This window comes from Lissotriton vulgaris, chromosome 3_1 (genome assembly GCF_964263255.1).
Source record: "Lissotriton vulgaris chromosome 3_1, aLisVul1.2, whole genome shotgun sequence".
Classification (NCBI taxonomy): Eukaryota; Metazoa; Chordata; class Amphibia; order Caudata; family Salamandridae; genus Lissotriton; species Lissotriton vulgaris.
In genome coordinates, this window is record NC_141689.1 from 911,112,906 (window position 1) to 911,138,976 (window position 26,071).

The 26,071-nt window shown below is 47.8% G+C and overlaps 1 protein-coding gene across 1 annotated transcript in view; it reads left to right on the forward strand.

The window, feature by feature from the left end:
- The window catches only part of SMC5 (structural maintenance of chromosomes 5), a 628,567-nt gene that overhangs the window by 129,204 nt on the left and 473,292 nt on the right, over nucleotides 1-26,071 (forward strand). The window contains exons 6-7 of the mRNA XM_086961254.1: nucleotides 19,896-20,036; nucleotides 22,855-23,016. Of these exons, the coding sequence (XP_086817380.1) occupies nucleotides 19,896-20,036; nucleotides 22,855-23,016 (303 nt within the window). The remainder of the gene's footprint in view (nucleotides 1-19,895; nucleotides 20,037-22,854; nucleotides 23,017-26,071) is intronic.

A 26,071-nucleotide genomic window follows, 5' to 3' on the forward strand; every position in this document is an offset into this window, starting at 1 on the left:
TGTCACGTGCACGAAGGCGGGGTAGTCTAACAATAGGTCGTCCCCGAAGAAACTGCCCACGCCTTCAATCCCGTTCGCCGTCCAGTCCCTGAGGGCGCGTTCGGTTAGTCGTCCCTGTGTAGTCGGTATGCCCAGCAGTGGAATGTTATTTGCATATGACTTGGTCGTGGACGTGTAGGCTAAAGCCTTTCTCCAACATAGAAGAGCAGTACGGAGCAATGGGTGGCACTCTCGCGGGATTCTGCTCCTGGGTAACAATAGGGCGTGTAGGTCGCCCCGTGTAAGCTGGCTTGCTGTCCATCCAATTTCTTGGAGATTCCTCCCGGCCAGCCAATAAGACAGCCATTGGAGTTGACTGGCGTAGAAGTAGCCCTGGAAGTCCGGGGCTCCCAGTCCTCCCTGGGATGTGCTGAGTTGTAGTTTCCGCAGGCTAATCCGCCGTCTGCCTGCCCCCCAGATAAGGGTGATGAATAGGGAGTTAAGGGATTCAAAGGTACGGCTCGGAATGTATATGGGCAGGTTCACAAAATAATATAGCAGACGTGGTAGCATTACCATCTTTGCTATTGCAATGCGTCCCATAACAATGGGAGCGAGGTCCAAAAGCCAACACTACCCCGAAGGCCAGTAATGGCCCTAGAAATAATACCGTCCAGTTGGTCCTCCAATCTCCGGTACATGCGGATTCCCAGATATTTAAAGCTGGGTTTGGGCTACCGGGATCGAGTAAGTGCCGAACTGCAGAGAGAGCAGACTAGGCCCCTCGCGGAAATAAAACCCCACAGATTTGTCCGGGTTAATGGCCAGTCCCGATGCGGTCTCAAATCGATGGAAGGTGTCACTTAATCGCATGTGGTCGGCCTCCAGATCTCGGAGGTATAGTAACATATCATCTGCATATAAAGATAGAATGTGGGACGTCCCTGCCACGGGAATTCCCAGGGCCACCGCGTGTTGGCGAAGTGCAATGGGTAGGTTCACAAAATAATATAGCAGACGTGGTAGCATTACCATCTTTGCTATTGCAATGCGTCCCGTAACAGACAATGGGAGCGATGTCCAAAAGCCAACACTACCCCGAAGGCCAGTAATGGCCCTAGAAATATTACTGTCCAGTCGGTCCTCCAATCTCCGGTACATGCGGATTCCCAGATATTTAAAGCTGGTTTGGGCTACCGGGATCGAGTAAGTGCCGAACTGCAGAGAGAGCAGACTAGGCCCCTCGGGGAAATAAAACCCCACAGATTTGTCCGGGTTAATGGCCAGTCCCGATGCGGTCTCAAATCGAGGGAAGGTGTCACTTAATCACGTGTGGTCGGCCTCCAGACCTCGGAGGTATAGTAACATATCATCTGCATATACAGATAGAATGTGGGACGTCCCTGCCACGGGAATTCCCAGGGCCACCGCGTGTTGGTGAAGTGCAATGGCTAGTGGTTCCAGCGCCAACACGAACAACAGCGGGGACAAGGGGCATCCCTGCCTGGTGCCCCGATGGACCGGGTACTCAGCTGACACATGGCGTCCGTTTCTTGCCCTGGCCGTAGGACCAGAGTATAGCAGCCTAATCCACCGCATCAGCGGGGCTGGAAAACCAAATCGGGACAGGGCTTCGAACATGAAGGGCCAAGAGAGCGAGTCAAACGCTTGTCTGAGGTCTAATGCGATACACCCCGCCCGCGTCAACTCGACAGGTGACTCTGTCATGATGGCGTGCAGGCGCCTCGTGTTGAGGGAAGTACTGTGCCCCGGGAGGAAGCCGCACAGGTCGCAATGAATAAATGTAGTCAAGTGGGGTTCAATGCGTAGGGCAATAGCCTTGCTTAGGATTTTATATTCCGTGGCCAGCATAGATAAGGGTCTATAGTTCGCAATCTCCAGGTTGTCTCTGTCTGGCTTAGGGATAGAAATTACTATGGCTTGCATGGTTGTGTGCGGCAGATGACCCCTCTCGAAGGCCTCCCTGTAGATCTGTTCCAGTGCCGGTACTAGTATGCCGGCATAAGTTGAATAGAACTCCACCGGGAGTCCATCCATGCCCGGAGTTTTGTTTTTATTTAGGTGTGTGATGGCCACGCGTATCTCATGTTGGGTGATGGGGCCCTCTATAAATTCCTGTACCTCCGCAGTCAATTGGGGGAAGGGGAGGTCCCTCATGAAGTCAGGTATATGTGTAGGGTCGTCCGTCTCCTTATGGGCATACAGAGCCTGTAAGTGGTCGTGGAATGCCCAGTTAATGTCAGATTGGGTATTCACTAGGTCACCTCTGTGGTTTTGGATTTGGGTAATGACTGGGGTGTCCGGCTTGTCGCGGATTACTCGGGCCAGCAACGCCTCAGAAGAGGCAGTGTCCCGGTTAACCTTCCAGTATTGTGTCAGGGCCTCCAAGATAGTCGCCTTGATTGGGCCGTCTTCCAAGTGCTGGGGGTCGAGCCGCCACGTAGGGACTGGGGTCGGGACTCTACTCCAAGTAATCGTGCATTTGAGGGGCTTGTGGTCCGAGAAAGTCTTTGCTAAGTATTCTGGAACACTCCTCAGTAGGGTCAGTGAGCGGGTGCATAGGAAACGGTCAATACGTGTGTGCAAGCCGTGTACGGGGGAGTAGAAGGAGTACTCTTTGTGTGTGGGGTGTACCTCTCTCCATATGTCACTAAGTCTCCAGCCTTCCACTCGCGCCCTGAATGTTTCAGTGAGCTTGGCGGCGCCGGCGGCCTGTAGGGGTGGGTGTGATCTATCCAGGGCCAGGTCTAACACCGCATTCCAGTCCCCTCCGAGCACCCAGGGTATGTCCGCCCACAGGGATAGGGCTCTGACAACCGTCCGTAGGAATGATTCCTGATCGTAATTCGGAGCGTAGATACAGCCCAGAACAATCAGTTGGCCGTCTAGGGTCCCTTTGACCAAGATATATCTGCCCTGCTCATCTATTTTCTGCTCTATTGCAGTAAATGGAGTCCCGTGACGCACCCAGATAGTGGCCCCTCTGGAAAATGCTGAGTATGAAGTGGAATATACAGTCCCTCTCCACTTCTTCCGCATCTTTTGTGCCTCAGAGGCCGTGAGGTGCATTTCTTGTAAGAAGGCAACGTGTCTGCTGCCTGAGGAGGTAAGAGTGGACCCTATGTCTTTTCTGCACCGCCCCCAGCCCTCGCACATTCCAGGTGATAACCCTGTACTTTCCAGAGTGTTAAGCCATGATCATCGGGCGATGGAGTAATTCCCAGGGGTGGTCTCGTGTCTAGAACACCAGGGAGCTGAACCAAGGAGAGTGCACCTAGAAAGACCTTTAACATTTCTAAAACAAACTTGGCGCAGCCATAGGACATATATATGTAAGAAAGGAAGGGGTATCCCCGACTAGAGTTCCTAATTCGGGATAAGTACAATATTTGGAAAAACAGGTTAATTAGGAACTGGTTTAACTGGAGGACAAGACCTGACAAGAGACAGCAATGACTATAGGGAAACACTGTGCATGGTACAAAAATAGAAGCTTTATTTTATTAAATTATGACAATTTCTTTATAATTAATATGAAAACATTTTTACTTTGTTTTGGGTTTTTCTGTGTGCCATAGGACATTGCTGAGCCTAACATTAACATTATGAACATAAAAAACCAAACATTTGTGCCTTCGCCGTGGGGGGGGTAGGTCCAGCACACTTGTAGTCATTGTGTTACTAGGTCTGGTCTCCACCGGCTCAACGGTAGCTCGGCCGGGCGCTTAATACTAAAAGGGAAGTGCAGTGTAGTGACATACAGAGCTAATATACTTGTCAATAGGCAGCCTCAATCCACACCCCTTGGTATCCAATACAGTGTTGTTTCCAATGAATATGGGACGCTTCGGGGGGTGGGCCAGTGTCTGTTCATCGCCCCTCACCCCCGTGCTCAATCAGATACCGGTGTCCAGGGCTATAAGCCAGCATAACAAAAAAAATACCATGTGTGAACTTCTGCATCGGTGCGGGGTACCTCCCATCCGGGCTAGCTGTCTATGAGATCGTCCGCAGCTCTGGGAGTGATTGTTGGGAAGAGTACCACGCTGTTTTCAGAGTCTGAGTGTCCTGTGGCATCCTCAGAGTCTGTGGTTATTTTCGTCGGGTCGTCCCTGAAGGCGCCGGCGAGGGAGATGGCCTCCTGTCGTTCATCCTGCTGGTGAGTCTGCGACGGACCGCGTTCCGTGCTTCCCTTTCCGGATCCAGACGAGGAGTGGCGGCTACCTCTCGAATTTCTGTCCAATGCTCTCGCCATCTCTTCCTGGGATGCCTCATGGCTGCCGTCCAGTCCCATCACCTCTAGCCATTCTTCAGCGTCCGCTGGGTTCTCAAAGAAGTGAGATTTCTTCCTGTGGATGACTTTCAGGCGGGCCGGGAAGAGCAAGGCATATTTCAGTTGCGCGCTTCTCAGTTTCTTCTTCACCTCCATATAGGAGGCTCTCTGTTTCTGCACCATGTTCGTGTAGTCTGGATAGAGTGATAACCTCTGGTTTTCTAAATGGATGGTGGACCTCTCTCGGGCTTTCCACAGTAGTGCGTCCCTATCTCGGTAGTTGAGGATACGGACAATGAGAGGGCGAGGAGGGTGCCCCGGCCGAGGTTGTCCCGTCGGGATCCTATGCGCTCGTTCCACACAGAAGTATGGGTAGAGTCCGTCAGTCGCCACATGTTCTCTGAACCACTGCTCCATGAACTCCTCGGCCCGCGGTTCCTCACCTTTCTCTGGCAGACCGATGACCCGTATATTGTTCCTCCGATTGCGGCCCTCCGCGTCCTCAACTCGCTCCATCAACGCTGTCACCAGACCCTGGATGTCCCAGATGAATGTGTCGTGTTCAGTCACCTTGGGTGTGAGGTCCGCAATAGCAAGCCCGTGGTCTTTGACCTTGTCCGCCAGCTTACCGTGGTCCGCTTTTAGGAGGGAGAGGTTATTAGTGAGGGTTCCCAACTGGTGTTCCAGCGCTTGTCGGGAATCTCGGATCTCCTGAAGGATAAGTTCCAGTTTATCAGGTTGTTGGGCACTCGGTCCCATCCGGTCGCCCAGGCTAGGGTCGCTACTGCTTGCTCCCGCACCCGCCTGTGGGCCGGCCCCCGTCAGCTCCCCCGGGCTTCCACGTGTCTCGGGCCCTTCCGGACATGGTGCGCTTGGACCGTTTCCCCCTCCCGGAGCTGTTTCTGCCTCTCCGGCTCCGCACTTCAGCCAATGTGTCCCCGGCTCTCCGTATGCCAGCCGCAGAAATGCCACCTCGGCTCCCTCGGTATAAGAGGCCGGCTAGCAGGTTACTCCAGTTTGCAGCCAGGGCCTTCTCAAGGGGTCCGATCCCCTGCCGGGCCGCCGCAGGCAGCAGGCCGATCAGTGTTACAGTCTGAGTGCAGCGCGAGGGGCAGCTCCCCGCCCCGGCTGCCACCCGGTGTACAGGCCCGTGGTCACCAGGCCGTGTCCTCCCGTCCTCCGGCCCACGCGCCCCGGATCCCTCAGCGGGGCCGGTCCGTCAATTATAGGAGGTCCGAGAGGGTAACAGGGCCGCGGGGGGGTCCCCGGGGGTCTGCCCTCTGTAAGGACCGATTCGCTGTCCCAGGCGGGTACCTCAAAATGGCGGCACTTCCCAGCGCTGGGCCTCCACCGGTTCGGGTCCCAGCGCGCTTCTTCTCACTCCCCTCACCATACCTCTACGGTTTCGCCGCCATCCAGTGGGATCTGCGGGGTCCCAGGCCTCCGCCGTCAGTGTCCTCCGGGCATCGGCCCCGCCCGGCAAATCCGGCGCCCAGCTCCGGACAGGACGCAAGTCCCGGGGGGCCGCCGGCGGATCTCCGACTCACTCTGCTCCCCGGCTTCAAAGGCCCCACGCCGCGGGTCTCCGCTCGTCGCTCCGGGAGCCTTTTCAGTGCGTTATCCCGCCGCTGCCTCTTGTCTCTTATTCCTCACAGGATTCCGCCTCCAGGCCACCTCTCTCAGCAGTCCGATGGACCCCGCAAGATTGTATTGTTCGAGACATGTGGGCTGCTGAATTCATATCTGTGCATAGATCGCCGCCTAGTGTTGGGTCCGGATGATTGCACATTGTTGTCCTGGAAGAGTCTTCGAAGTATCACGAGATAGGTGGCTCCTCCCCTGGACTGCAGTGCGCATGGGCATCGACTCCATCCCCAGATTGTTTTTTTCCGCCATTGGGTTCGGATGTGTTTCGGTTCCCTCTGTCGGAATCGATAGTTGTTTAACTTTCCTTACTTGAGACCAAAAGGTCTTTAGGACTCGCGTCGGTATTGTCTATCGTTCGGGTTCGTTTGTTTCATCGGCTCCGAACCAACACTGCCCTTCCGCGTGCTTTCGGCGCGGACGGGCCTACACGACATCCAACCTACTTTCATCATGGAACGAAGTCCATTTAAACGGTGCCCGGTGTGTGCCTCGAAGTACCCACATATCGACGTGCACCCAGTGTGCAATACGTGCTTGTCGCCGGACCACGACGAGGCCAAGTGTATGGCCTGCTCCAAGTTCCGGTCAAAGAAGACACTCAAGCTCCGCCGAGCTGCGCGACTGCAGGCCCAGCGATCGGCACCCCCTCCGGCAGACATCTTCGACACGGAGGATGTCGGCGACAACACTATCCAGGAGATCACAGAATCTAACCCGGCGTCGGAGGTCGAGGACGACTACGGCGCGGAAGACGAGGATTTCGATGAAGTCGTCGAGGTAGGGGACGACGACGGGGCCCTTGCCACCGTAGAGGATAGCTCGGACGAGGAGCTTCCTCAAACTGACTCTGGGGCCAGACACCTTTCTAAGGCCCAGGCCGAGGGATCGCCTTCGGGCCTTACCCAAAGCCTTGATTCCCGTCCCACGGCTCCGCCTTCCGGCCCGGCCACGGACATTGATACGGCACCACTCACGGTACAAAAACCGAAAGTGAAACCATCGGTCTCGACGCCAGACTAGTCGCGCTGGTCGGGTCGAAGAATTCGGAGGCCTCGGCGCCGAAGAAATCCAAGATGGCCTTGGAGCTCAAGGGCCACGCCAAAATGGCCGACCCGAAGACTATGGTATCGAAGCCAAAGGTTAAAAAGACCGACGCGGCTGCGTCAGCGCCGAAGACGGTCGACGCACATAAGAGTCGACTCGATCCCATCAAGGCCGACTACCATAAGAAGGCCACTCTCGACCCGAGGAAGCGGCAGGACGACCCCAAGTCTCTCACTGCCTCGCTTACACTCGACAAGGCCAAGGGGGCGACTGCGTCGGCTCCGAAGACTCCGTCATTGGTCGCCATCCCAAAACCAGCTTCAGAAGACTCTCTCGAGCCGGTGCGTCCCTCCGCCTCGTTCACTAAGAAGGTTACGGAGTCCCTTCAACGTATTAGGGAGGGGCCGCAACAGTCTAGCCGAAGGACCCTGTGCCGCCCAAGCCTCTTCAAAAACCGGCAAAGACGCCAACGCCGATTCTGTTCACGTTGCCGCCGAAGACGGCGCCGAAGGCTTTCAGAGCAAAACCTGGGGCCGGAGTGCCCGTGAAGATATCTTCGACGCCGAAGGCATCGTTAGTGGTTCCAAGCCCACGGCACCAACCACTGGAAGAAGAGGAGCGTCGAGAAGTGATCATCGACGCCAACACAGGCAAGCTCTCTCTCCTTAAAAGAAAGATCACCCCTGAACCACAATTGGAGCATTTCCAAATTCCACTTAAGAAAAAGATGGACTCTGCTGGTGCCTCTGCCTCTATGGAGCCTGTATCACCACAAGCACATTAACTTTCACCCACTCATTCTAATGTGGAGGAGGGTGATGGCAACAACGAGGATGAGTATTCCTATCCAGTCTATTCAGACCCAGAGGATGTAACTGAGCCATGGTCTTCTGGTGGCGATCCTGGGGACCCGCATTCAGGGCAGGAGCCTCAGCTTTTTTCAGCCAAGACTTCCCCAACAGAAGACTCTGCAGCTTTCAATGCACTAATTGAAAGGGCGGCAGCCAATCATGACGTCGATCTCCATGCTGACCCAGTAGACGCCGACTTTCTCTTTGACACCTTTTCAGTCGCTGAAAAAACTGTAAAGACTTTGCCAATGCTAAAAGGGGTGTTGAAACATGCGGCAGAAGTCTTCAAGGAGCCCACCCGAGCAAGAGTCATCAACCCACGTATCGACAAAAAGTACAAGGCAGCGCCCACTGATCCTACTTACATCAAAGGACAGTTGCCTCTGGATTCCCCGGTTGTCTCCAATGCACGCAAAAGAGCCAACTCACAAACTACGGGTGATGCTCCTCCCCCAGACAAGGAATCAAAAGTATTTGAGGCTTCGGGGAAAAGGGTGGCTGCGCAGGCAGCCAACATATGGCGCATATCCAACACACAGGCGCTACTGGCGCGTTATGACAGGGCACACTATGACACTCTAGAGACCCTCTTACAGCACTTACCCGATCGTTATAAGGAAGCAGCAGAAATGTTGATACAGGAGGGGAAGCTTATCACCAATGCTTCGATTAAGTGCGCTCTGGATGTGGCTGACACCGCCTCAAGAGCAATTAACACTAGCGTTCTACTTCGTAGACATGCATGGCTCAGGATATCCGGTTTCAAACCAGACATTCAAACTACCATCTTGAACCAAACAGTCAACCCAGACCACCTGTTTGGCCCAGAGGTTGATACCACCCTCGAGAAGATGAAGAAGGACACCGACACTGCGAAGTCTATGGGTGCCTTGCAGTCCTAGCAGTTTCGGGGTGGTTCCTTTCGTCGCTCCAATATTAGAGGCACCTCGAGGGGTCAACTGTCACAGTCGACGCAATTCTACAAGAGCAACACCCAACCTTCCTATACAAACAAGGGTCGGGTGGATACCGTGGCAACAACGTCAAAGGCAGAGGACGTGGAAATAACAGCTCCAGGTCCTCCACCGCCAACAAACAGTGCCGCCTTGTCACTGCCCCCCGACCACGCAACACCGGTCGGGGGGGAGACTCCAGCAGTTCCTGCCCGTGTGGAAGTCCATCACCACGGACAGGTGGGTCAGATCTCTTATCCAATACGGTTATTGTCTGGAGCTCACATCCACTCCACCCAACATACCCCCAAAGAGCCGTCCTATGTCCGGCGAGCACTTGCACTTGTTGCAGCAGGAAGTCAACGTCATGCTGCAAAAAGGAGCAATAGAGCTCGTGCCCCTGCAGGAAAGAGGTACAGGAGTTTACTCCCTGTACTTTCCGATTCCGAAGAAGGACGGATCCCTCAGGCCCATCCTAGACCTCAGACCTCTCAACTTTTACATTCTGTCAGAACATTTCCATATGCTCACGCTGCAGCAGGTTCTCCCACTGCTTCGGCAAGGGGACTTCCTAGCAACTCTGGACCTCAAGGATGCGTACTTCCACATTCCACTGCATCCTTCACACAGAAAGTACCTCAGGTTCACCATTCAAAACCAGCACTACCAGTTCAAGGTTTTGCCTTTTGGGGTCACCAAAGTGCCTGGCGACGGTGGCGGCGCATCTGAGACGTCAAAACATCCACGTCTACCCTTATCTGGACGACTGGCTCATTCAGGCGAAGTTGGCCCAGCAGTGCGCCGACCACGTGTCCCACACCATTCACCTTCTGCACGATCTGGGGTTCTCACTGAATTACCCAAAATCCCATCTCCAGCCCGCCCACATACGGCAGTATCTGGGTGCGACAATAAACACTCTGGCGGCCACAGCGCAGCCAAATTCAGTGAGAGTCAACAGCATTCAGTCGCTGATCCAAAGATTCAGACCTCAACACTCGCTTCCAGCAAGAGTGTTCATGCAGTTGATAGGCATGATGGCCTCCTGCATCTCCATAGTCCCACACGCGAGACTACAGATGCGTCCGCTTCAGGAGTGCTTAGCATGTCAGTGGACTCAGGCTCACGGGCAGTTAAAAGACCTAGTGTTGGTGAGCGGTCGGGCATACAACTCTCTGCATTGGTGGAATCCACTAAACCTTTGCAAGGGCCGACCGTTTCAAGAGCCTGTGCCGCAGATTGTCCTGACAACGGACGCTTCTCTCCAGGGATGGGGAGCGCATGTACTCCAATACACGGTGCAGGGACTATGGACACTACAGCAAAAGAAGATGCACATCAATGTACTGGAACTGATGGCGATCTTCATGGCCTTAAAGGCATTCAAAGTACATCTGTGCAACAAGGTCGTGTTGATCCGGACGGACAACATGACGGCCATGTACTACATTCAGAAACAGGGGGGCACTCACTCTCCGCAGCTGTCTCATCTGGCTCAGAGCATGCGGAAGTAGGCCATTCAGAGGAACATTTTCCTCATGGCAGAACATCTCCCAGGCAAGGACAATCAAATGGCGGACCTGCTCAGCAGGCACAGCCACCAAATGCACGAGTGGGAGATACATCCATCAGTACTCCAACCGTACTTCCACAGGTGGGGTCATCCAGAGATCGACCTGTTCGCCACAAGGGAGAACGCAAAATGCCAAAGCTTCTCCGCCAGGTTCCCAAACCCGCAATCGCAGGGCAATGCGATATGGATGAACTGGTCAGGCAGATTTGCGTACGCTTTTCCCCCAGCACCTCTGATACCGCTGGTGGCGCGCAAGCTCAGGCAGCACTCAATGACCCTCATCCTAGTTGCTACAACGTGGGCTCGCCAACCATGGTACACCACGTTTCTGGAACTTTCCGTGGTACCGCATCAAAGGCTTCATCTCACACCCAGCCTTCTGACGCAGAGCCATGGCGACATTCAGCACCCAGATCCGCAGCAGCTCAACCTGGCGATCTGGCTCCTGAAGTCCTAGAATTTGGCTACCTCAACCTTCCTCCCAATTGCATGGACATCATTCGGGAGGCTAGAAAGCCCACTACTAGAGCATGTTATGCGCAAAATGGAAACGGTTTGTCATCTATTGCGCAAACCACAACATTGATCCATTAGATGCTTCTATTCAGAACATCATCTGTTACCTGTTCCATCTATACAGGTGTAATCTGGCATATACTTCCATTCGCATTCACCTGTCTGCAATGGCCGCATACCTCCAAAATAGACAGCACCTTTCACTTTTCAAGGTGCCTGCCATCAAGGCTTTTCTGGAAGGCCTCAATAGAGTCATTCCGCCACGGACTCCACCAGCTCCTGAATGGAACCTCAATGTGGTTCTTACAAGACTGATGGGTCCTCCCTTTGAGCCACTACATTCCTGCGAAATTCAGTTCTTGACATGGAAAGTGGCTTTCCTTGTAGCAATTACATCGCTACGGAGGGTTAGTGAACTGCAAGCCCTCACAATCCAAGAGCCTTTCTTCCAAGTTCATTCAAACAGGGTAGTGCTACGCACTAACCCTAAATTTCTACCCAAGGTTGTGTCTCAGTTCCACATCAACCAAACCATTGAGTTGCCGGTGTTCTTTCAAAATCCAGAGTCACTGGCGGAGCGGATGCTCCACACCCTTGACGTTAAGCGGGCCCTGATGTATTACATTGATAGGACCAAGGATTTTAGAAAGACTAAGCAGCTTTTTGTTGCCTTTGCGCCACATCACAAAGGTAACCCTATTTCCAAGGCTGGTATTGCTAGGTGGATCGTGAAATGTATTCAAATCTGCTATGCAAAGGCAAAACGCACTCTTACCATTCCACCAAGAGCCCACTCCACCAGAAAGTTGGGGGCCTCTATGGCTTTCCTTGGAAACATTCCCTTAGAGGACATTTGTAGAGCAGCCACATGGTCTACCACACACACATTTACTAAGCATTACTGTGTAGACGTGCACTCTAAACAGCAGGCAGCTGTAGGGCAGGCTGTTCTCAAGACACTTTTCCAAACTGCTGCAGCTGGCACGGGCGGCCGCCGCTAATGGAAGGACTGCTATGTATTCTATGCACAGATATGAATTCAGCAGCCCACATGCCTCGAACTGCAAATGCTACTTACCAGTATGCATCTGTTCTTGGCATGTAGGGCTGCTGACATTCATATCGCCCGCCCTCCACCCCGGCGCCTTAGCAGCTGCGGTGTTCACATATCATTTCATGGCATGGTCATCATTCACTGAGTTTCACTCCATCTTGGCCACAATGGCTAAAAACAATCTGGGGATGGAGTTGATGCCCATGCGCACTGTAGTCCAGGGGAGGAGCCACCTATCTCGTGATACTTCGAAGACTCTTCCAGGACAACAATGTGCAATCATCCGGACCCAACACTAGGCGGCGATCTATGCACAGATATGAATGTCAGCAGCCCTACATGCCAAGAACAGATGCATACTGGTAAGTAGCATTTGCGTTTCAGGATAAAGCCCGGCCGTGCACGGAGATCTACAAGAAGCCGTCCGCCATCGTGGCTGTTCGGCCACGCCCCCCTGCGAGACAAAAGTTAAAGGGCAAATATTCAAAAAATGTGCTGGGCGGATCTTTTTTTTGAACCCTATATTCAGTAAATCTGGAGTGAGATTGGCAGGGAAACCATGAGCGGATTATATGAGAGGAGTTTATAGTGGCGCCATCCTATGTTACAATCTGGAAGAACGCCTAGAAATTAGTGGTTAATGACGCCAAAACCAATTCCCGCATGGGTCACATGCGTGCATGCCAACAGACCTGAATCAGGCGGGAGACTCACATTTTAGATGTCCCCCTCCTGAAATTGCCTCTGCTTCAAAAGCAGTCCACGGGGAAAATAAATTCCAGCATTTTTGTTTCTTCAAAGTCTACAAATTCTCTGTTTTGAAACTTTGGCATCTATGGACACATGGCAATCCAACCAAGCACCATGCCCTAATTTGGTCTGTCACCCACCTGCATAATGCATTTCAGCGCTTCCTCTAGAGATTAACGCCTAATATAAATGCAATTTCAATTGCAGAATTGGTCAGTGGAGGAGACCAGACCTTATCCATGACAAAACTTGGAACTAACTAGGAAATTACACTCTAAAAGTACACATGTAACGTGCCGGTCTTTTAAGAAGATTGTTAGCAATAATATTATGCATTTCTGGTCAAATGTTACCTAACTATAAACCAAATGCTTTTTCAGAACAGAAATAAATGAAGCTATGTTTGGCCACATACAAGACTCACAGGCGTGAGATCGATTGTCTGTCTGTCTGTCTGTCTGGATAAATATATATATATATACAATCCACAATCTCTGCACCAGGTGTTGTGCCAATAACATATATTTTGTCACACTAGTATAATTGATGAAAAGGGCAAATTGAAGCCTTTCACCTTGTACATGCCTGCAGTCTGTGCGTTCCCCTTTCAGTACATGGAAGCTGCAGTCCAAGAGGCACCCGTTAGTTCTATGCATGCTGCGGATATACAGTGCGGTGTTTAATCCACGCAGTATGCCACATCAATTGCAAATACACAATTGTAGAGTTAAACATATTTATGTAAAGCACCAAAATGATCATACTAAGACGCTCTGGTCTTTAGTTTTCTCACTGAAAACATCGTGCTGTATTTTTTAAAAACCCTTTATATATTTTTCAAACCACAAAGAAAATAAATTACCAGCATATCAATGTGTGTGTCATGGAATGAAAGGGACAGTGTTTTTTATATGGCCGTTCTTATGTGTTCTACTAAATTACTATAATCGTAACATTCAATTACAGCATAAGTACTGTATAGGGAAAAACCTGCCTTAAATGTCTGACAAGCTTGGCTCTGAGCCTCGTCCTGCGTCTCTGCTGCATAAAACTTTCTTATCTTCAAGGATAACTCCAGAGGATGTTGTTTTGGCGGGTGTAAAAAGATACAGTGGAACGTAGACCAAGGAATTAAGTGTGCGCATGCCATCATGTTTTTGCAAACTGCAGTACTGGGCCAAATTGCAAGAAAAAATTGTGCGTTAAATTGCACAAAGCTATGAGCCACAAAAAAGACACTTTGCATCTTTGTCCATCCTCACTTATCTGCATTTCACTAATCTACTTTTCTTCTACCTTTAATAAATAAAATTCACATTTTTTTGTTCCTTGGGTGGATGACTCAGTGTATGATGGGTAGTTAACAAGAGAAGTCGGGAAGCTCTTTCTATTACCACCCTATGCACATCACTGAAACCAACCACAAGGGTCATTTATCCCTTAATGGGCATTATCCAACGGATTCTTCAGACTCCTTCTGTGATCACTCCCAAGCCACTGCATGTAGGGATGGGTTCCTGCTTTCAAGTCTGCACTGTATGTGATCTTCAGCAGTACATGTTGCAAACGGAAACTGTTACTTATCTTTAACAATCTGATTTGCAGCTTGTAGTGCTGTAGCCACAAACGTCAAGCTCGCCTCTCTGGACGGAGCACACAGATGCCTGATATTTTAAATAGTTTGTCACTGTGCCATCCTATGCTCTTCCACCAGTTTGCAGGAACTATTCTGCCTCACATTTGCACATTGGCACTCAGCTAACTGGGAAAGATGACATCTATATTTGAGGCTTGTGTCCTGCTGCATTGTGGGGTTCTGGGAAGTATTAAAAGTCCTCTTGAAACCTAAACTACTACGACAAAGAAACACGTGCAACGACTGAGCCAAACACCAGATGGCTGTGGTGTGCACAGAATGTTAATCTGCTGCACTACAAGTTGCAAACCAGTACACATAGCATTTTCCTTTTTGGTTTTCTTTAGCGCAGCTTTACACATTTAGTGTGAGAGGTGCTTAGTGGAACAGCATACCATTAAAAATTGTTGGTAACCAGGCATTTGATTCTGTCTGTCAACCTTTTGAGGCCTGAGCACCAATTGTCACAATACCTTGAACATTGATGCAGCTTTCCTCTAATGTGCTGAGAGGATTCAGCCAGATGAGCATTTTTGCTGCCAAATATTCTGTATAAAATAATTTGTAGACTCATTCAGTAAATGTGTAAAGAACAACATGTATATGTGGGAAAAGCATCAACACTAATAAACTTCGTTTTTGATTTCTATTTGTATATTGCTTGCCTGTAATTTCAGCCATGATCTCGGGAAAAATGTATTCATTCTAAACTGAAACTAAGAAGACCAAATCCATCTTCTGCAACATACCTCTTTAATCTAACCTACCCTGTGTTTACACACCGTTTTGATTGCCAGATAGGGGAATTCGATAAACAAGTACCTACATTAAGGAGTCAAGTCAAGTCAAGTCAAAACCACTTTATTAGATTTAGTTAAAAATCATAAAAGCATTCTACAATCGCAAGGAAAAAAGGGGCAATACAAATTCATGAGGAATTACAAAAATCATCAATCAATAATATTTACATATTCACAGTATACAAAATGATTAAAAACATCAATAATAATTAATTAATTTACAGTATAAAAATACTATTTAAAAGAGTAAATACTCAGTAAAAAGAATTTATGAAGCTGGTGTCCACCCCCACCCACCTCGCCGGACACACACTCGACGCAGTCTTCTCTTCCAGCACAGACATCGACTTCAGCCACGCCACAGAGCTTCAATGGACAGACCACAGCTGCGTCCACTTCACCTTCAAGAGAACGACGACCCACCACCACCAGCAACAGGCCGCCCGCAGAAGCTGGAACAAGATCACAGCAGACCAGCTCGCCACCTCCCTGAGCCAGCACCCTCCTGCCAGCTCAGCGAACCCCAGCCAGGCCGCCGACAACCTCACGAAGTGGATCAGCAACTGCGCGGACGAACTCGCCCCGCTGAGGACCCCGCCCAGCAGATCCGGCAGCAAGAAAGCCCCGTGGTTCACCGACGAACTCAAGAGCTCCAAGAAGAACTGCTGAGCCCTCGAGAAAGTCTGGAGAAGGGAACCTACACCAGACAACAGGACCACCTTCAAGCTGGCCACCCGGAAGCACCACCAGCTGATCCGCGCCGCCAAGAAAACTGCTTTCAAGGACCGGCTGGACAACAACGCACACAACTGCAAGGAACTCTTCAACATCGTGAAAGAGCTATCCAACCCCAGCGCAGGAAACAACGACATCACCCCATCGCAAGACCTCTGCAACTCCCTCGCTTCATACTTCCACAACAAGATCGCGGACATACACAACAGCTTCAACAACCAACCAACGCACACCAAGACCGATCAACCACCCCCCTCCACCACCCTCCACGCCTGGACCCCGATCAGCACCGAAGACACCATCCGCACGATGAACTCCATCCACTCCGGATCACCGACCGACCCCTGCCCTCACCACGTCTTCAACAAGGCTGACGCTGTCATCGCACCCCACCTGCGAGACATCATCAACACATCCTTCGACACCGCCACCTTCCCTGAGAGCTGGAAGCACGCCGAACTCAGCGCTCTACTCAAGAAACCCACAGCGGACCCCACCGAACTCAAGAATTACCGCCCCATCTCGCTCCTCCCGTTTCCAGCCAAAGTCATCGAGAAGACCGTCAACAAGCAGATGGCCGCCTTCCTCGAGACGAATGGATCCCTCGACCCCTCACAGTCCGGCTTCCGATCCAATCACAGCACCGAGACCGCCCTCATCGCCGCCACCGATGACATCCGAGCCCTGATGGACAACGGAGAAACAGCGGCCCTCATCCTCCTAGACCTCTCCGCAGCATTCGACACTGTCTGCCACCGCACCCTAGTACAGCGCCTCAGCAACGTCGGAATCCAGGACAAGGCGCTGGAATGGATCATCTCCTTCCTCGACGGAAGAACACAGAGAGTCCGCCTACCACCGTACAAGTCAGAGGCCACCGAAGTCATCTGCGGCGTCCCTCAAGGATCCTCTCTGAGCCCCACCCTCTTCAACGTCTACATGAGCCCCCTCGCGGCCATCGCACGCCAACACAACCTCAACATAATCTCCTACGCCGACGACACCCAGCTGATCCTCTCCCTGACCAACGACCCCGCCGCCGCCAGAGCCAACCTGCACGAAGGGATGAAAGAGGTAGCCGAGTGGATGACGACCAGCCGCCTGAAACTGAACTCGGACAAGACGGAGGTCCTCATCCTGGGCTCCTCACCCTCCGCCTGGGACGACTCCTGGTGGCCTCCCGCCCTGGGCACCGCACCCAAACCGACAGACCATGCACGCAACCTGGGCTTCATCCTGGACTCCTCCCTCTCCATGACCAGGCAAGTCAACAACGTCTCCTCGGCATGCTTCAACATCCTACGCATGCTACGGAAGATCTTCTGGTGGATCCCCACCGAGACCAGGAAGACCGTCACCCAGGCCCTCGTCACTAGCCGACTGGACTACGGCAACGCCCTCTACGCCGGTACCACCGCCAAGCTCCAGAAGAGACTCCAGCGGATCCAGAACGCCTCAGCCAGACTCATCCTCGACATCCCACGAACCAGCCACATCTCCGGACATCTGAGAGACCTTCACTGGCTCCCCGTCAACAAAAGAATCACCTTCCGCCTCCTCACCCACGCACACAAAGCCCTACACGACCAAGGCCCGAGCTACCTCAACAGCCGAATCAACTTCTACGCTCCCAAACGCCACTTCTGATCAGCCAACCACGCCCTCGCCGCCGTCCCCCGCATCCGAAGAGCGACTACAGGAGGAAGGTCCTTCTCCTACCTGGCCGCCAAGACCTGGAACTCCCTCCCGACCGACCTGCGCCTGACCCAAGACCACCTCTCCTTCAGGAAGAAGCTGAAGACCTGGCTGTTCGAGCAGTAGCGGCACCCCCCCACCCCCAGCGCCTTGAGACCCTACGGGTATGTAGCGCGCTCTATAAATGTCATTGATTGATTGATTGAAACAACATTTCCATTTCAGCCTTCTGTACAAAACCCTTATGTTACATTTTTAAGTCTCCTCCTCCTGATCCTAACAGCAGCAACAAGATAATTGGCCACGCTAAACATAGCCAAAGCAGAGTCCAGTAATTGGAGATACAGGAGGGCAGGTTTTGCCTGGTATAAGGCTTTGTCCTTCAGTAATGGAACCAGGTATTTCTGTCTGGGCGCAGTAAAAAAATTACAGAACAACATAAAGTGCATATTATCTTGCGTTGAAAAGTTATCGCAATTGCAAACAGGAGCGTCCTCCTCCTTATACCAGCCTTGACTATCACAAAGGACCGTGTAAATCTGGTTAAACCGAAGTTTAACCAGAAGCCACCTGTGAAAGGGGATGTTGACGATGGTAAGGTACGGTTGTATAGTAAGGCGGGTAATGGTCAAATAGTGGGCTCTGACCGTGGGCTTAAGCAATTGGCGTTCCTCCCTCTCTGCATTTTTCAATGTAATAAAATTTACCTTCACCTAATCTAAATCAGATTTCTTTAGACCCTGAGGGACCGAAAAAATATCAGGACGTCCCAGGTCCAGAGAACACTTTTGTATGTATGATAGCCAAGTAATGTTTTTGAAATTGTCCAGTTTTAAACAGTCCACCAATATCTTATGATTCAGACCTAGATTGTTATTGGTCCAGATCCTTATCCATAGCAAGATGGGAGCCATTAGAAGGATGTCAGATATGTAGCCCAGACCAACTTCCTGGTGAACTGAGAACGTGGCTGTAGATTGGGGGAGCCCTAAAGTGGAGCGGAGGAACTTATTTTCTTCCCTTTGAATTGGTTCACTATTTACATAGCCCCACAAACCTGAGCCATACCTGGCTATTGCTACAGATTTCGCCCTGTACAAGTTTAGTAAAGCACCAGTTGGCTTCCCGCCCAGTCTCCTGGAAAAACTTAAAATAGCGTTGGCCGAGCTCCTGACCGCTTTAGTTTTTGATTTCTATTTGTATATTGCTTGCCTGTAATTTCAGCCATGATCTCGGGAAAAATTTATTAATTCTAAACTGAAACTAAGAAGACCAAATCCACCTTCTGCAACATACCTCTTTAATTTAACCTACCCTGTGTTTACACACCGTTTTGATTGCCAGATAGGGGAATTTGATAAACAAGTACCTACATTAAGGAGCACATATTCAAATATTTTTTGACTACCTTTGGCCATCGTGAATTTTGTGCATATAACTCTAGCTTGTACCCGTCTCCTTGAGATTTTGTGGCACTTCTTGCAAGTTATTTTGTTGCTCAACTTAAAGGCCATTTCTTTTGACTTTTGAGCAATATTATGCCATAGACTTATTCCTGATTGAAAGTGAACAGTACTTTACAGTAGCGCCTGCCACAGCTTAAATCCCCACACCATCTACCAGGTCTTATCGAAACAAAGTAAAGTCTAAAGCACTGACAACCTTTTTATTTTGTTAAGCTTCTTGTGATATAAACCCACTTTCAATCTGAAGATAAGCAGACATTTTACCCATACTGGGACACTTTTAGAGGAGTCCCATTCCCTTGTTTTCATATTGTTTGGCATAAAATGACATACTACTGGCTTCACTAGAAAACTTTCATTCATGAGCCATGTTGTCCCACAGCCAGATCAAGTCTTCAATTTGTAGTTTTGCTCACACATTCAGTTGATACAGAATTACTGTACACATTCTGTTAACAGGGTTGATTGATGCCTTTGTGACAGAGCAGATAATGCACTGTGTTTTGTTCCAATTCTATTCCTCTGAGCTTTCATTTCCTCTGGTATTAGTGTGTAAGAGTGTACTATTGCTGTGCACTTCAGAAATAAGAGAAAAGCTTTGACACATTCTTCAAAGTAACATCTTGAAACACTTAATCGTTTTGGATATGACCATCTTCACCTGGCTCTTAACTAAAGTTTTGTGATGTTCTATGGTGACTAGGCATAATCTATTACTACTGGGCAGACATGACTTTGCATTCATAACGTGCACCTGTTACTATAGTTTGGGGAATCTGCAACATCTTACCAAAACTGAATGTCGCGGTACTATGATTAAATAAAATATCAAAATGAAATGTTTTATGTGAGTGATGTTGTTTTTAGTTTTTGAATGTGCGTATTACTCACTTATTTTTCAGAATTCTTGTAAAGAAAAAAATGACTTTTTGGAGAAAATGAAGCAGAGGAATGAACGGCACAAGCAGGATGTGGAAAGATACTATGAACGCAAGCGACATTTAGACCTCATTGAAATGCTGGAAAGGAAGAGACCTTGGGTGGTAGGTTTTTGACTTTGGCAACTTATTTTGGATTTCAAGTCACTCCTGCAGATCAACTAATGACCACATCAAATTGACGGCAATTTGTTTTCTGCTGATTTCAGTGACTGTCACAATAACTTTAGTTTCAGCTTACTTTAGCTCATTTTGTAGAGCTTCCTATCTGGTCTGGTAAATCAGCATATCTATTTAAAAGTATGTTCATGCTAGTTCCATCTCACTATAATAAGGTAATACCATTCATACCTTTGCTCAGCTCTGCTATGCTGATCTCGATTAATGTTGTAGCCATTTCATTCTCGTTTATCACAGTTATTAAGAGGGTGGGTCAGAGTTCCTACTTCTTACATGGATTAGATAGCTGTAAAAGTTTTTGAATGATTGGCGTTTTTAATTGAAATGATTTGTTCTTTTGTCTCTAAAAAGAAAGACCAGTTGTGAGATCAAGTAATGCTGGAAACACCAGGGTTTGGACTTCATTGTACCATATCTTCATCCCAAAGCAGATCTGTGAAATCTTTAGATTAACTGCATTCTCAAAATAACTACTACTCCTACTGGACTTTATGGTCATACTCCATTGATGGTACACATAGTAGACTATTTCCAAGCCAGATCATTTATACAGACACTCAGACTCTCTCTTATTTCCCTGCTGGAAAGGAAATACTTACTCTGTGGTTAGACATCTTTAAAACAGTCTGCTTGTTGAGTGCCAGCAGGCCTCTTCCAAAACTCCACTTGTGCAGTTAGATTAGTTTAGATTCTTGGCTCTGCTATTTTTGTAATCCTACAATAGTTTTAAGAGAAACTACCCTTGTGGATATGATTGCCGTGTGTTTGATGAGAGTCTGCAAATGGAAACCTATGTTTATTTGGGTAGTGCACTCTGAGTGCTGGTTGTTCAGACGTAATATTTTTGTACTTATTTGGATTTTGATCATTTGTGCCAGAAAAGTTACATGTGGAATACAATACTGCATAAAAAGCAATAACCTCTATGAATGATTGCAACCTAAGCAATGGTTGCATTCATGGCAACGCAAAAGAAACAGAACAAAATATCAACGGACAAGAGCCCATCATAGTCTACATGTAATAGATTCCTGTTCACTGTGCTACTGGTGGCGATGAGCCTGCTTAATCGATCTTCATGTAAGAGGCGATCGTTTTTGAGAGCTGCTTTGAAGAAGGATAGGATGATAAATTTCCTCATGTCATGCCATCTGTACCAGTGAAAGTGGTCCAAGTTAAAAAGGGCAAGGAGGAAGAGTGTGGTGGGGAGTGCAGATTTTATGGTTTGATCTATCTGTTGTGTATTACTCTAAAATACTAAACCATGAAGTGATTTGAAAACAAGTATTGATAATTTGAAGATGTTGCTGTTGTATACTGAGCTGGACGTTTGGGTGTCTAATAGCAGGGTGTGGATGATTGTGGTTTTGATTGGAGGTTGGACGTTCAAAGTGAGGTGATGCACATGGAGATTGGCTATGAAGTTAGAGGTTTTCAAGTGAGGCAGTATCATAGGCCAGTAAAACGGCTGTGGCACTATCCCAAATTGGTAATGTCTACTGTTTCTTGAATAGTTGGATTTGATCGGTTCTTACTGCTAAAGGTAATAACAATATACAATCAAATATGACAAAGTAGACCCTTAGGTTTTCTGTCAAAGGTAGGAGGGGGCGGATTCATTGGAGAGAAAATGTTATCCAGCTCTGCGGATGAAAGGAAATTACTTGGATTTTGCAGAGTTGAGCTAATGGCAATGCAGTGTCACATAATATTTTAATACAATTGATGTTATTGGCCCTTTGCTACTTTGGATGTGTTTTAATGGAGTAAAAGGAGACTGGTCTCATGGCAAAAAAGAAATTGGAAAAACAAAGGTATAGAAAGAAAGCAAACATAATAGAACTCTGTGGGCTCTCAGAAGTAGAGGGGTGAATGGGGGACATAGAGACGCTCGTGGACACTGTGTATAAATGGCATGCATAAACCAGGAATATCATTTGCAACTTGTATATGATGCAGAGCAAAAGCGTGGGTATTAGTAGAGTATTGTGGTTAACTTTATCAAAGTCTGTAGATAGTTCCTGAATATTCTACATGGAGGAGTTCTGGTTTCATTGTGAGTAAGTGTTATATATGGGAAAGGGACATCTCTGTGGAATACTAACAATTGTGATTTGGTCAGAAGGAGTTGCAGAGATGTTGAAAAAATTGTTGATAAGCTGTAGAAAGCCTAGTTTGGTTGGTAACTTCTACAATGAGGCAGAGGAATCAAAACATGAAGTAAATGTTCCCTATCGAGTTGCCCAGGCATGTATTTAACATTTTTGTTCTCTCTTTTGTTCTGTCCTTGATGTAAGCTTCATTATAAGTGTCTGCTTTTCGGCAAGGTAGTGCCACTTAAACCTTGTACAAGGTGTCTTGAATTTCCTAACAAAGAATCGAATTCTAACAATATTTTGCCACGGTTATTGTATATGCTGGCAGATCTTTAGCTTTTCAAATGTTAAGCTTTGCAAATGTTAGGTGAATGTCGAAGCATCCTATTATCACTCAGTCAAAGATATGGGAGTCATCTCACCTCATGAGCCTATCCTGTTGTGTGGGCTCTAAAGCATTTTTCATTAACTGGTCATCATACCTGGATTGAAAGAGCCTGTCTTAAATTGAAGAACGTAGTGAAAAGAAGGACATCTGAATGTTTGTGCTCAGTCTGAAATATGCACAATTGTGAGATCTGTGACTAAAGCATCTGCTTTGTGGTGTTTATTTAGAGAAGTGATCTGTAGTTGATATTTTTCAAAAGGAATATGAAAATGTTCGGCAACAGTATGAAGAGATGAAGCAAGGACGTGACCATCTCAAGGACGAACTGAAGAGGCTCAAAGAGACGCAAGCTCCAATGGCACACAGAATACAAGAGATTGAAAAGCAAGTCAAGAACTTTGATACAAAAATCCGAGATAAGGTAATAATTCTTCCGATTTAATATTATATTTAACAGGTCCACATAAATATCTTTTTAGATTTTTGAAACTTTGACAGTAGGGCATAAATATGCCCTGGAAAACTGAATATATGTACGTTTGTTTGTCCGATAATTTAGTTTATTAGGCTTTTGTGACTTGAATATCCAGCCTGGCTTGTGACATTGACCAAAGACTAGACTTATTTGCGTGTGCAATTTATAAAGTAAGAACGGCACTTTGGTCTCTTTGAGTCAATACAAAGACCTGCAGAATTACACTATGCTATCCATATAAATCATATGTATTCTACACTCACTGTAGACCCACCAACAGTCTGGTCTCAGTCATGACTGAATTGTTGGTTGGAGTTTACCCTTTGCCGGGAGCATCTGAGTTGGGACCTTACAGAGTTTGCAATATCACTATTTTTCATCTACAAATTTGTCTGAGCATGTCCAAAGTAGTGTATGGTGTAAGTAAGTAATCTTCATTTGCATCAGTTAGTTAACACCCTTACAAAAAGATCAAAACTTTAAAAACTGCAAATTATCTCATTTCCATATATAGTTACAAATGAAATTTAATTTTAGCAGCAAATACCTTAACAGCAGCATAACCAGTAGCATGGTTTTATTAATTGATTAAGGCATGTGACTCTAAAGGGACTGAGTGCATGAGCATGGTGCACAGTTCCATCAGTTCTGTAGGTTGGATAGGGTTCATTCATGCTCACCTCTATGATAGATTACTATCCCTCATTTTAAAACATCAGTCGGAGCTCAAGAAAATCCAATAAAATTCATTTATTTTGATCCTAAATGACCAATACATGTGCCTAAAACTCTGTACAAAATTCTAAAAATAGATGTAATTCTAATACGAAGTGTAGAATTAATAGCTGAATAGTGATCTCTTCATTAATTATTAAATTCATTAATACTCTCAATAGCCAATAGTGGCCTGAGCCTTGATAGTCGCTGTTCCCTTTTTGTGCTTACAGGGATTTATCATTCACTTGCTTAACTGCCTGTCGCAAACATTTAAAATAGCAGGCTGACAATTGCAAAAACTTCCCAGCGTGGCAGGCAGCAACTGCATCTTTTCATGTCCTAAAATTTAACAGCAGGAAAACTGGTCACAGCCAGTACCTTCTAAGAGCCATTAGGGGGAGCAAATACAGATTATATGCAATAAAGACTCAGACTATGTTCCACAGAGTTGATAAGTGCCTTTCATACGCCTAAACCGATATTCTTTCAGTGGAATCACGCCATACCTAAGGCGTAGCAAACTTTGTTCCATTGGCATTTGCTATGACCGATCCAAAAACCCTGAAACTCCAGTTTTGTTACACTGAGGAAGGAAAATCCCTGATCATACCATAGCAGAGATTGCTTCAGTATCCATTCGTCTAGAAACTGGTCTAGCTGATTTTGACAATACTCTATGCATAAATGTTGGTGGAATATTACTGTCCCAGATTTCTTCTGCTGCTTAAGTGTTTACCACAGATGTAAAATATTGATGATACTTTTGACTACCAAATCAGTTGTTTCAGTGTACCGATTTCAACGCTCCTTGCATTTTACACATTAACCTATAAAGTGAGATTTTATTAAACTTTTGTCTGGGTAGATTGAATGCAAGGTGCAGACACGCTAATGATGCACCGTTGGAAAGCGAGAAGACTAAGTGATAGCACCGGTTCTGGGCACAATCTAGCCAAGCCTCTAGGTGATCTTTAACGGTAAACGTCCCATACATTAAAGTTTGCATTGTTTTGGAGTTTATCGCTCGGCACAGGTCTGATACTTGTGGCCCATTCATTCTATGTACCAATTTTAAAAATGTGACTATTTGAGCTAGACCAGCTTGCTTCTGGGAGCCCAGGTGTTTTTTTATGAACGCCACGACTATTAAAATGTACACCAAGGTATTTGATGGTTGATGTTAGCGCCTTGATGCCCTTGGGCTAAGTTAGCGCGTTAAAAGGTTTATATTCATTCATTCATGTTGTTTCCAGTTTTTTGCTACCCAAATACCATGACCATTTTATGGCGTTTTTCCTACAAATTATTAAGATTCAAATTACTCAGCTGTTAATTTCAATATTATTCATTTGACAGTCTTCATGGCCATTTCCATCCCGCATCAACTGTGGAAGCTCAGCTGGGTCAGAGGTGTTAACCTTTTTTCTGAAGCCTATTGTTCAGCTCTTGAAGTAGGATCTTGGCGTATGCCTTCTGTCTACATACAGCAATGCAATTAATCTATAGTTGGCGGGGTTGTCACTCGATCCCTTTTTATGTATAGGAACCAGGATCGAACCCAGCCAGCTTTCTAGATTAGTATTGTGCATCCTGGATTGAGTGAATAACAAGAGCATCATCCATGCCCATTCATTACTTGCTACTTTAAAGACACTCGCTGGAAGACCATTTGGTCCCGGTGCACCTGCTAACTGTATAGATCTGATGCTCCTGTGTACTTTTCATGAGTTGCCCATTGGAAATCAGAAGCCAAGGCCCTTGAGTGCTCAACTAGATTGAAGAAACCTAATGGTTCCATTTATTGATTGGCCTCGTACAATTTTGCAACATATGTCGACCAAGATGCTGCTGTAATATTACCAAATGTTTGTTGGTTCTTAGGGTTCATTATCCCATGTACCTGTAATCGAGAAACTGCGTGTATTAGTGGATACCAGGTAAAAGGTGTGTCTGTGGGGGGGCACTACTGCAACAGAAACCCAGTTTCCTACACTGATGGCTTGATTTGGAATTGAAGCACACATCTGGCCAATAGTTGTAAGTAGATGTTTGCCTTACAGTGCCCCTGAGGTCAACGGTCCCCTTTCCTCTTCACCAAGCTCCACTCTCTTCATAGGCGGTTGCTGCTCGGATGGCGGGGTGTCTTTATATACAACTGTTTCTTATGTTGCTTACCAAAACTTTGAGGTTGGGCATCAGTAGTTTCTCCCACTGAGAGCTAACGTTACACAGTAGGCCTCATATTCCCGTTTCAAACTCCTCAAGTTTCAGTAATTGGGTGCAA